The sequence below is a fragment of the Trematomus bernacchii genome, unplaced genomic scaffold (genome assembly GCF_902827165.1).
Source record: "Trematomus bernacchii unplaced genomic scaffold, fTreBer1.1, whole genome shotgun sequence".
Classification (NCBI taxonomy): domain Eukaryota; kingdom Metazoa; phylum Chordata; class Actinopteri; order Perciformes; family Nototheniidae; genus Trematomus; species Trematomus bernacchii.
Window position 1 is genome coordinate 228,556 of NW_022987393.1, and position 13,396 is coordinate 241,951.

Here is a 13,396-nt window from a genome sequence, read left to right on the forward strand (position 1 = left end):
TAACTTCTGTCATTAGGACTAATCCCTGCAGGCTACAGAGGCAATGTTGCCTTTAAGAAAATTACATACATGTAACGCTACATTCACTCCTTTTTAAAACAGGAAGGTTGGACTGCAAAGGTTCGCCTCCTCAATGAAGTAATTATCTATTTCCAGCCAGAGTACAAAACAGTGCTAAGTCCATTAACGACTGGGAGTCTCTCTTGCATGAATAATCATAAACCAACCCAAAAAAAATAAGTAATTGGCCTGTTCCGATGACAAAAACACACAGAGACAAAGGACTCATTTGAAGTTCATTTTCTTGCGATTTTGAGGGGGAAATGGCAGAAAAAGGAGGGCAAAGGGCAAGACATCATGGATTTTTTATGACCACATTAACCCTGCGTTGAATTGCACTGTCTGTTCATTCTCTGGTGAAGTATACCGCTTAATTAGAGCAGATATTTCCTTGTCGAAGATAGTGGGGGCCAACGTCTAATTAAATCAAGAAGGACAGTGGCATATTAGTGATGGGAACGCCCAGGCAGCCATCCACCATCGGCCATGATGCCTTCATAAAAAATGCATGGCGCTCCCCGAGAAGAAAGCTCTAATTTACAAAAGAAAAAACGGGGAAGATGTTGAGAATTCATCGAGGGTCTCTGCGGGGTGAGCCTCGCACCTTGACGGGTAAGTGATGGTTAGCTTAACGTCTCCTCTGATGAGGTTAAGGACGTGTCACTTTGTCTTTGGCCCCGCTTTAATCAGGCTCCAGCCTTCCCTCTGGCACGAGCCGAGGCTTCTCCGCCGCGTAACTGACCGGTGATTTAGAATGATATGATTACACCTACACCGGCATGCTGCGAGCCGCTGTGATTTAGCCTCCCCCCCCTCTAGAAAATGTGTAATGAGCGATGTTCCCTGCGCCCAGCTGGGGCCCCGCAGACTCATCCATGAGCCGGCATCCTAATCAGCCGTCAGCCGCCCAAAAAAAAGCCGCTGTTGCCGGCGCATTAGAATCTGTGTTTGTGCATATCAAAAGATTTCCATTGGCAAAACACATAATCACTTACCCCTCAGAGGGAGAGAGAGGGGGAGTCTGGATGAGCGACGGACAGACTGACAGAGATCATTTCCTTTGAGTGTCGGAGGAAATCACTGTCCTTACGTGGAAGGCCTACAACTAGGATGGTTTGTTTACGACTGCTTCAGGAGGAAAAGGCAGTCTCAACACTCTTAAAGCACAAACATGTTCTAAACATTTTTTTGTCTCAACTGAGCTGAGAGAACACTAGCAAATGATCAGTTAGCATGTCAAGAACTTGAATTTCAACACCACTCAACAATCAAAGCTACAGAAGCAGCACCTGATTCTAGCCCACTGCAAGAAGAGGACCTTCAGTCTTCATTCGTTCACCTCCAAAATGGCCGCATAACTACATGACTGACACTCCAAAACAAGCATGAAACTAAGTGAAATCACACCTTAATGTGCATGCTAACAGGAAGTTGTGGCTAACACTTACAGGACTTAAAATAAATAGAAGTAAATAAAATGCAGCCTTTCCTGAGTTAAAGAGTTTTTTGTTTTCTTAAGGTGGCATTTCAAACCAAGTTGTGTGCATACAGACATTGAGTTTGCCATCTACCTGTTGCATTTTCATTGGTGTGCGTGTGCGTGTGCGTGACCATTTACCTAGTGTGTGTCAGCATCACTTTGTGTTGGTTTGGACTCCAGTTCCTCTGCAGACAGATGATCCTCTAAACTCCTCAGCACTGAAAGAACCAGAGCAAAGAAGAAATGCATTATTAAAACAAAAACATGTTCAGGCCTTAGCTTCCTGCCACGGTGGATGACCTTTTACCTTTAGAGTACACAAAAAAAGAAGTCAAATATGTAGTTTATGTTACACAATTGCACAGAACAGAGTGTCTGGAAGTGTTTCCTGTTGTACTTACATCTTCTCCTCAGTGATAATGTGTTTCTAATCCTCACAGCAGTTGAGTTTTCCTCCTGGATTCAAACAGCAAACTCAGCAGCTCATGTGTGTGTCATGTTGACAGACTGGACAGGAAGCAATCGAAAAAAACTTTATTTAAACCACCAATTACTACAAAGTGTCATCCAGCAGGGGGCTCATCAACAGGAAGTGTGTTAATGGCTCATTGGCTTATGACCAAGCTTTAAAATCAAAATAAATATGTTCTCGATCAACATTTAAACTGTTGAATAATGAAACTCAGTCAGATCAATGTGCACAGTCATATCTTATATTAAACGCATTCTCACCACTTTATTTCAGGCCCATTTTTTTAACTTTTTGGAAGATATTGTTAGCCGTTCTTCTCCAAATCTCTGCAGGAGTGTTGCTTCACCGTTGCCATACCATGACTCCGCTGTGCCAAACCTGGTGTTTCGGTGGGAGCAAGAGCATAAAACCATAAATGCAAATTAATAAAATTCCACGCGGGGGTCTTTGCAGAGCTGTCCAACATCACCACGGTGCATCGAACCCCCCCCCCCCAACGGTGGGATCATTGTTGTCTTTGTGGCGCTCTGCAGCTGCTGTATTCACTCTGCCCCCTCACACTCACACAGTTCACATGCCAGTGTGCAGAAAACATACATTAATAAGTGGACATATGTATGTTGAGAAGTTGTCCTGTGGGAGTTTCACGTGAGAAACCTTTACCTAGAGGGACAGATTCTCTCAAAACACAACTTTAGTTCCTCAATTTGACCAGAAAAACTATTATTTTAGGGACCTTTTATGACCTTTTTGACCTCCTTTGTATAACCGGCTTTACCTTAACCTTCAGTTCTTTGCTCACTGTTTTTGTGAAACATTTGGATCTGATTCAGCACATGACTGCTTCTCCTTACAACAGCAGATTTGAAAGTGTCCCTGAAATATGTATTCATAATAATGCTAGGCAAAGCAATAAATGGAGTTCCAAAAAGTGTGCAGTAACGTCCCCACATTAGGCGCCTTTCTTTTATCGCCATCTTCTTCTTCTCCTTCTCCCCTCCTCTGTAGCACCGCTGGCACTGGGCTGCACCACCTGCTCCGGGGCTCTTTTTTAGTTCTGGCCAGAATGAACAGCTGGCCGCTCTTCTGACGCTCTGATTGGCTAATCCCTGCTGGTCACTTGTGCTTCTCCTCCCTGCGTGTCATTGAACTTTCTCTCGCCGAGTGCCAAGTCCGAGCAGGGCTCTCTCTCCCGCCCTTCATGTGCCCTGCGCATGGTCCGGGTGGCATATGGGGATATGTAAATAATTTAATGAGGTCAAAAGTGTGAGAGTCTCCTCTACTTTTCCCTCGTCCAAATCCTCCTTCCGTGACATCATGGCTGATGAAAAAGTGTTTATACTGGCAAAATTAAGATCCAATATTGACCTTTACTGCCCGGTGTCATCCACACAGGCTCCTTTCTTTTCCTACACACCAGGCCGATATCGGCCGTCTTGCGTTGTTGGGCGAAAACGGGTTCCTTGTCGCCCAAAGTCAATTTGGTGTGTCCCGAACCCTCGGCCGTGACACGCCTTATTTGGCCTTTCACAGTCGACACCCGGCCGATTCAACATGTTGAATCGGCCGGGTGTCGGACACAAGCTATCGGGCCAAGAAACCACTCTGATCAGCTGTTCAGCTAGCAAATGAGAAGCGAAACGGAAGTGAGGGACGTAAACAAACGATTTAAGGCACAAGACAGCAGCTAAACACCAACAGGTGATACTTAAAGACATCAAACATAGCCCTTAAATGTCCTCTCTTACCTCCCACACATAGCAGGGACATCTCTGATATCGGCGGGAGCGTCCCCGGCTGTCCTCTGCTGAGAGCTCCGTGATTTGTTTGGTCAAGTCCGGTTTTTCATCTCATCGTAAATTTAGCAAGAAGTGGCCATTATTACATTGCTGACTCAATAAACTACACACCCGCCAGAACAATGCGATCATCAGATACAGGTCTATTAACTGTGATTTTATAGTATGTCTGCACTTTATGTGCTCATTTCATCATTCATGTATTTTTATATTCTAAAACATGTTTTCGATGGACGAGAGTGAAAATGGAACGCACATGCTATTTGTTTGTTTATATCAGTCTGTTCTTCTTCTCTGTTTTCCGGTTGTTGCCTATTTTGAATGACGAATACACACTACCGCCGCCTGCTGGTAAGGAGAGTTATTGCCACTCACGCATGCGCAGTTCGTACGTGCTCAGCTGAAGTCTTTGCGGTGATTTCCAGTGCGACACACTAGAGATGGCAAATCCGGATCATTTTACGGACTCAGGGTCTTCTGAGTCAGTCATTGAAGAGATCCGGATCATACGAGTCATTTGAGTCATATGAGTCAGCATGACCAAGACCGTAGAAACCCTATTGGTGAAACCGAAAAGTTGTTGCATTTCACGAGCATATTATTATTCCATATATTTTGAATATACATATATATATTTGTATATATATATATATATATATATATAATATCTGCATGTATATTTTCTATTTCGACATGTATATTTTATATTTTATATTTTATTTTTATTTCTATTCTTGCATATTTTGTAGTTTTGTTTTATTGTAAAATGCCTTATGCTGCTGTAACAACAACAATTTCCCAATTTGGGATCAATAAAGTACTATCTATCTATCTATTAAACTGACGTTATATTAACCTCCGCTACACAGTGTATTTTGCTTTAATAAAAAATGTTGATCACAAAAAAAAGGGTTATTTTGCGATTTGGCAAATCTGAGTCTGCGAGTCCGCACTGCTGTGTGTTGCACACACAGTGAGTCAGGATTTGCGAATCCGAGTCTGCTGTGGACTCGTGCATGACGGACGAGTCTGCTGGATCTCTGGATCTGCTGCTATACGGTTACGGCTCCGAGTCCGCACGAGTCTGATCCGCTGTGTGTTGCAGCGAGTCAGGATTTGCGAATCTGCGAATCTGCGAATCTGCGAGTCTGCTGTTGGAGCCGTCGGCTCCTCTGAGTCCCCACGAGTCTGCAGGAAGTTTCACTGATCCGCGTCCCCTCCCCTGAGCCAAACGATCACTTCTGGCAGCTATCCTGTGACTGTATACTTGCTAAAGGGTAGGTAGATGGACTTGGGGTACGTTGTAATGTGATTTTACATGTTATAAAGAGAGTAGCGAGTGACGCAATTTATAGTTTTAATTTGTACGTCACACCAAGTGTGGGACTCAAGGACTCGGGTTAATGGAGAGGGGAGACTCGTCATGACCAGCTCATTTCTAGGATCCGGGTTAATGATCCGGATGAATCAGGACTCGCCCATCTCTACGACACACGGCCAATACGCAGGAGAACTCGTCGATGGAACTGTCGGTGTCGGGTGTCGGCGAGTTCTCTGGTGACTGCCTGGTGTGTCAGGGCCTGGACAACGTTTGGAGACAGGATCTGCTTTATTTCGACGAATTAAGTTTGGGAGATCAAGCTGGAGTTTTGATTAGTTTATCTTAGCTTAGCTTAGCGTATCTTAGCTTAGCTTATTTTAGCTTAGTTTAGCTTAGTTTCGTTTAGCTCATGTTGTAAACCTTGTATATTCCTCTGTACATTTGGCACATTTCTTTCAATTCAAGTCAGAGATACTGCACATATTTTTAATTTATCAGTTATACTTATTATACATACTTTTTTTGCATTTGCGCTTCTTTTAAAATAGTTATACATTTGATAGTTTTTACAACAAATGTCTCTTGTGCCATTATACACTAAGCACATTCCTTTCATGTGTAAACCTACTTGCCAATGATTCTGATTTTTTGTTTTCCTACAGTATTTCATCTAATCTTTGCTGAAAGTCCACAAAACAGGGGGTAACGTATTTAAATTGATTATCAAGTATCTTAAAATAATGTAAAAACGACAACTTGTGCTGTTAGCGCGGCCTTTTGTCGACTAACTCGTACAAACATGACTCTATCCTGCCACAAGTGGTGACAAATTGCGCAGGGTACCTTTAACTCTTCTAATTAAACGTAAGAAGACAATTTAATGCAGTTGAATTTGCTGGAACTGAAAGGTTTTTCTTTGACCAACAACAAACTTGATTGATTGACTTGATTTGTAATGGACTCCAATGACCACAAGGACCCTGGACAGCTCCAGGATCAGAACTGTGGACCAAGGTTATTACCTACTGGAACTGAAGTTTTTCTGAGACACCTGTACTCTGGTGGTAACTGGATTGCGTTCTTCACTTGAGAGCGGTTTCCTCTCTTCATCAGAGGTAAGACTACTCACTGTGATTAGTTTCAGAGACTGATCTGTTCTCCAGTGGCGCTCCAACTCAATGCAACATGGAAAAAAAACACACTTGCAACCAAACCTCAGACCTAATTTCATTCACTGGCCTCCGACGTGTGCTGTCATGCTCTATCGCTCTTATTTTGTGCATTAAAGCGTGATCTATTTTTCCCTTACGTCGTCATTTAGCTTCTGATGTTCCATGCTCTGCTTCCTTTTTCCATATTGTAACCCTCATGTTAATTAAAGCACGTTTTTAAAAGCGGTGTGTGTATGAAGTTGACAACCGAGAGCCACTGCGCCGCTACTACATACAGTGACTTGTTCTCGATGCAGGTGAGGAAGAAATCCAACAGACAGAGGAGTGTTTTCAATGCTAACAAGTCGATTTGAGTGCTCAGTGTGTCTGTGGAGGCAGTGAGTAGCCTGAGGCAGAATATACACTTAGCGTTGGACTCCACGAGGCCCAGCAGTGAATCATTAGAGCTCAGCTGTCCAAAACACACCACCAATCTGGCCCAGGCATATGGCCGCATGACACTCGTATGAGTTACTACTACACGCTTGTGTTGTTGTTTTTCCTCCTTTTTAAATGTTGTATGAGTAGGAAACACCATTTACAAAAAATCCCTGCACTGCATCTGAGAACAGGGAAAAGGCAGGTATACTTTTTTTTTACATTTGGACATTGCAAGGAGGTTAAATTAATATTTGCTTCATAAATGTTCTTTTTTTTAAACAAATAAATTGCATTTTCTCAATGAAGACATGAGTCACTTAGTGCATACATTAAATCCTATCACTGTGGAGAACACTATTTTTTAAATGTGACTGAACATGGGATTAAGTGATGCAGATTATTCACTGTGTTTGGTTTAAATTGTAGGGATTACCACATGGGTGGAGTGGTAAAATAAATAAAAAGTCAAATCAGTTTCTGGCTCCTGCTTTCTGATGCAATGTTTATGCAGAAACAATTAATTTCCGCCTGTGTCCATTTTAAAATTAAACAAGGAGTGATTCTTCAGTCAAAACGCATTTATGGGAAAATTAAATATTATTTAGAACACAAGAAATCAATTCAGGGCCCTGTCATGCGGCCTGATTGCATTAGGAGCTGTCCTCCTTCTGAGCCCGGGCTAATAGTCTCAGACAGTATTGATCTGTAAATTGGATCACCATCAGTATCAGCCAATATTCAACGAGTGACAACTGGAACTCAAACTGACAACAAAGAAGGATGGCAGGAGAGTTGTTTTCTGAATTACCCTGTAAGTAAATAAGATTTCAACTGAGCTACATTTCGTCACTATTGCACAAATAACGTTTTTTTGGAAATGTGGTTTTCCTCTCCTAATGCATCAACTCCCTCCGCTTCTACCTACTCTATGGTTACCGGAATATTTCATCACATCGACCTTTGACCTTCCTTGTTTGTCGGTGAATTCAAGATCGTATGGAAGCCCAACAGTGGTAAAATGTAAAAGCAAAGACAGGTTTGAATTCCTCTCGTTACGGTGGAGATATTCTCGTGAGGATTGCTCGTCTTCACGCGTGTGCTCATTTTTCCTGCATGTGTAATTGTCCCGGCGCTTCACAGCACATTATCAAATTCATCAGCTAATCATTTAAGACCGGCTCTTTTATCTGCGAGATGGTCTGCGAATGATCCGATGGCACGCCGATCGATAGGAAAATCGCAAATATGCAAAGCGCGTTCTGATGTTTGCCATCGCTCAACCTTTAGCGCTTTCATCTCGGCCTTTTGATGTTGCTTCCAATCTGCATAACGCAGCGAGCGGGGCTAATGGAGGCGAGCGGCTCCTGGGGTGGAGAGGAGTCCTCCGGATGCCGGACTCCACCTGTCAGCCGCAGGAAGTTCAGAATGAGATTTGGAAAGGGAGAAGTTTGGTTCATGGCTGGAGCCGTGATTAGATCCTGTGTTTTCACTGAGGAAGACTCAAAAACGTTGAAACTGCTTGTGAGTGCAGCTAGCATTTAATTTATTATTTATTGATTTGTACATCTGAATAACTCACTCTTTAAAATGGCAGAATATTGTGAAAAATCCAAGGTGAGGCGTTGACATGTCTCGGTTTGTTTGATTTAGCAGAAACAATTAATAAAACAAACGTACTATTTGGCATTTTTGCTTAATAAAATACTTTTATTCTTCTTCTTTTAATAACTTTTAGCACTAATTCTCAATATAGCACCTCAAAGAAACTCAAAGTGTTTTAAATATTTGTATCGTGGAATTAAAACAGCATAATGAGACTATTCTATACTGTCATGTAATTTGTCATATATTATAATATTTTAAGACCGAAACTCTTCAAAACACTTATTTTCTATATGTTTCTTATTGCAAATTAATCCCATAACATTTATATAAGTATACATCTTATAAAGATTCAGTTTGAAAACAGGCTTTTTAGCTAAATTAACAATTACAGTAAAACATGTTGTTGGTTAGGGACTATTTTCTGTGGAGGACTAACACACATTTGGTGCTGAAGTCAGTATGTGGGATTGTAGTCTTTTAATTGTTGACATATATGGAATATTTCTCGCCTTATTGGTTCAGTAATTGTTATTCATCGTGGTGTGAGTGAGTGAGTGTAGAACAAATACAGGTGGAAACGTGAGGAATATGTTTGGATTGACCTAAATGAGGCGTAATAAGCAGCGGGGCCGGGTCAATTCACTTTGATCTGTTTGAAAATGTGAATTGAAACTGAATGTAGTTAACATAATAATGAGCTGCACACACTTCTTTCTGCACAAAGTGGATATGAGGAGGCAGAGATTTGTGGAGAATGTAAAGTGATGGAGCCCGCCGCTGATGGTTCTCTGTGAATAAACATGAAGCGCTGAGGTTTGGTACTCTGTAATTTGGCTACTTTTATTCGAGCAGGGTCATTTTCAAGAGAAATTACAAATTAAGAATTCAATAATACTTTTACAAAGACATTTCAGGAAAGATTCTTCTTCAGTCATGATATCATACATAGTATTTAACAGTCCCTCTTCATTTTTTTTAGCTTAAAAAAAGAAACAAAGATGAAGAAAGTGGAATTTTTCAGTCGAAAATACAGTGTTTTCACAATTGTATAAAAGTTCCCAAATTTGGAATTTTCCAGTAACTGGAAAATAAAAAGGAAATAAAATAAAATAAGATTAAACTTCGCATTTCACAATGTTTCAAAACACAATAAATGCTCTCTTTACGTAAAATTTGCCCCTATGATCGACACCATGTTCCTTTTTACTAAAATATATCTATATATTGAAGAACTATAGTACTGTACACAACAGTATGAAATAAATAAAATTAGGAAATATAAAATGGGCCACATAAATAATGTTTTTTTTTTCAACCTACAAATAAAATGAATGCAATTTGTTGTTTAAAAAAAAAAATGGTTTGGTGTAATACTGACAAAGTTAAAGAAAAAAAACATTGCACAACATAATGTAAACTAAGGAACTGCTGCCTATAAGTCTTAATACTGACACGGATGCTTCAAAGAACAACGGTGAACCATTTCATAATACTGAAGCTGGTGAAGAAAATTAACCTTCCTTTTACACAATACGAGGGTGGCACTTGCAGAAAACACACAGGTTAAAAGGTTTGCATATAAGGCTTCTTTTTTCTTATCAAAAACACCTTACAAAGGCTTCGTCCTTCATTTTTTCCCCCCATACCATCTGTCCGTAAACTGTATTTTCCCTTAAAACGAAGGTCTCTTTAAAACGTCATCCTCTTTTAAAAAAATCCTCTAAGCTCCTTCATACAGTCCGTTTTGTTTCAATTCCTTCATTTGATTGGAGAGGCCTAAAATAGTGTGGCTGGAGACGTGTGTGGCCGGGAAACATGGCAAACTAAAGACAACACCGTAGGTAGGTAGGTAGGTAGGTGATAACAAAGGTAATATCGAAGGACTGTAGTGCAGACACTACTGCTCTTTTTCCAACACTGTATAAATATATACATAGGCAATACTTTTTATTATTTTTGTTCATGATTATAGAAGCGGAGTGCAATTTGTACAAGTCACTAGTTGTGCTATAAATACTATGGAACACAGGGGTTTATTTGAGGAGGTTAGCACCACACATATTTTTAGGCCTTAGTACTGTACATTTTTTGAAATGTATTCATTTATTCATTGTTCGGTTTGCATAATGCAGCTTATTTCACAAACCCATGCCTCCCTTCCCTCAACGCCTCCTTCAGATTGACTTTTGAGTCCATGTCTAGTTCGGCAGACATCTTTCCCCCCCGAGGAGTCTGTCAAAGAAAGCTTCCCGGAAGCTTCAGGCACGTGCACGTACGGCTTAAAACACGGCGTTTTTAAACCGAGCAGGTAAGAATACTGAACTTAAAACTCTTTAAGATGGGAAGCTTTTTGAGACTCCGATTACATGCCGTCCTCCATCGTGTCCTCGTGATCCGATTTGGTTTCCGTTTTGCCGTCCAGCGAGCTATCATCCATCGAGTGCTCTCCGTTCTCCTCCTCGTCCCTCAACGTGTCCGGGTCCGTGTCCATGCTCTTGCTCTCCTCCTCCTCCTCCTCAAACTCGTCCCTACGTCCGATCTTCGCATACGTTCCTTCAACTTCCTTCCGTCCCTCTCTGATCCCTCCGTTCACCGCGTCGTGCCTCAGTATGGCCTCGCGCTCCGCCATCTCCGGGTAACCCTGAGGAGTCATGCCCTGGAGGTACGCCCGGCTCATGAGCAGCTCCGTGGGCTCCATGTGGCCCTTCTCCCGGGCCTCCCTCTCCGCCGCCTCCCGCTCCTCAGCCTCCCGCTTGCAGTAGGAGTAGCGGTGGTTCATGTGCTGCGAGTAGGAGCCCGAGTGGGAGAACCTCTTCCCGCACTTGTCACACTGGTACGGCTTCTCCCCCGAGTGCAGGCGGGAGTGCTCGATGAGATGGTGTTTGTGTTTGAAGGCTTTCTTGCAGATCTGACACTGGTGCGGCCTCTTTCCTGCGGAGACACAAAACAGAGCGGGAACGTGAGTCGGCCTGCTTCGCTTGTCCAACAAATCACACACACAAGTCAGAGGGAAAGCAAAAGAGGATGGCATGGAGTTAAACATGACGTCACGGAGCGATAAATCCAACGACTATTTGTTTATTCATATTGATGAGAAAGTGCGCTCGCATTCACGGGCCTACATTATGGAAATTCCCCTCCTGCGGTTAAAGCATGGGAGAAATCCGACCACAACTACTTATTCTAGGGCCCTGCGTGCCACACGGATGAATGCCACATACATACAGGAGGCACGACAAAGGAGTAAACAAATCTGAGCTGGGGGGAGGGGCATGGGGGGGGGTTACCCTGCTTATCTCCTAACACAATTCCAGTTCATGGTGACGCCTTGCCCCGCTTTAGGTTTTGGAACTGGTCTGGCTACAAGGTGACGGGACGTTTTGCATGCCTAGGCAGACATGTAGAAACCCAAGCTAGCCACAGGGCAGGGTGACATCGTCTTATGACACTGCGCCATTAACTGTCTGGCTGAATAAATGTCCGCCGGGTTCTAATGTGGCTGCTGTTACACTTAGCGTTTCATCCGACAGGGTTCTACCTGTAAGCTACTCTAAAATAACGTTCCTCATTTTGTCTGCCTGTTCTTATTGACTGCTGCTCAGCACGTGTGGAAAAATGCCCCCCCCCCCTCTGATACTCCAACAGGCTTTCAGAGTGCACATCTGGCCATTCTTACTGCACTTCTGAGCCTCCTAATATTGTTCAAAACAACATGAAAGCGTGGCGTTGCGAGCGAGATAACGCTCCCGTTTTTTTTTTTTCTTTTTTAAAGAGTTCGGTGCCCTCCCTCCCTTTTATGTCCGAGCTGATAACATGAAGGCTGCATAAAGCACCGACTAAAGATAGCGGATGAAATAAATGATGCAACCTAGTGAAAGAGGATCTCTGTATAATAACTATAATGAAAGACTTGTTATCAGCGCTCTGAAGCTTCTGAGCACTCCACTGATGTGATCTATCGCCAATAATGGGCCCGATCATTTCTTTATATATCTAGGTGAATTGATGTGGGTCTTTTAAGATATCAAAATGGTGAATACGGCGGGATATGATTGGAAAATAAAGAGGACAATGTCTTGAGAAGATAGCTCCCTTGCCTGCCTACCTGCATTCATAAATTAAGAACACACAAAGCGTCAAACATTCATTTGCAATCCTGTCGACGAAGAAGCACGTTAGGTGTTGGTTTACATATACAACTGAAGGGTCAAACAGAGGAAGGAAAGAAGGAGGAAGAGGAGGGGGGTAACAAAAATAAATATTGTCATAGTGAGAGGATTTGGAAAACACAAACAGTTGAAACATAAAAAAAGAAATGGGGTTTAAAATAAGGGTCTAGAACAGTATATACCTGTGTGTTCATATTTGTGTCTTAGAAGGGAACTGCTCTTCTGGAATGTTTTGTCGCACAAGTCACACGCGTACATACCACTTTCGGTCTTCTTAATCTTCTTCCGCGACAGACAGGAGTCGGGGTCTGTCATGTCGTCCAGCCCTGACATGTAATCTTGAGTACCGTCGAGCAGGTCCCCCTTAAAGAGGAGAGGACACAGAAGAGACAACGGACGTACAATTAATGTTGTGCCTAATAAAGGGTCGCAGTCTATGTAGGAAGTTGGATGGTTACTGTGGTAAGCATACTGTTATTATGACTTTTCTTTTTGCTATTTTTATTTTATTTTAGGGTAGTGGCTTTAACATTCCCTTGACTTCAGTTTTAAGGTATATATATTTTTACATTTGTTGTATAGTTATTCCTTTTTTTTTATGTCTGGAAATACTTCAAACGCAGAAAGTTCATATGTGGTCAGCTTGTTCAAATATAAAATATATACTGAATTTAGCAATGACATTTCTTTACTTTAGTTTGATGTAGAAGCATATCATAATAGTAAATGTATGTATAAGTACACATGTAGTTATTTTAGGGTTGATTTGTTTTACATATATTTTTCAGTTTTCTCATTTCTAACGTCATTTGAAGCTAAACTGAACAAGAATATATCCGTGTTCATCTCCTAATTGCTCGACATGTCTGTGTGAACACCAAAAACATACTTACAATTC

General features: G+C 41.9%; 1 protein-coding gene across 2 annotated transcripts in view; it reads right to left on the reverse strand.

The window, feature by feature from the left end:
• Positions 1-9,148: 9,148 nt before the first annotated feature.
• zeb2b (zinc finger E-box binding homeobox 2b) overlaps positions 9,149-13,396 on the reverse strand; it is a 78,303-nt gene continuing 74,055 nt past the window's right edge. The window contains exons 9-10 of one of the 2 annotated variants that reach the window (XM_034134792.1): positions 12,681-12,861; positions 9,149-11,260 (exon numbers count right to left, since the gene is read on the reverse strand). In XM_034134792.1, the coding sequence (XP_033990683.1) occupies positions 10,692-11,260; positions 12,681-12,861 (750 nt within the window). In that variant the 3' untranslated portion in view covers positions 9,149-10,691. The remainder of the gene's footprint in view (positions 11,261-12,680; positions 12,862-13,396) is intronic. The other variant, XM_034134800.1, reaches the window with a different exon arrangement.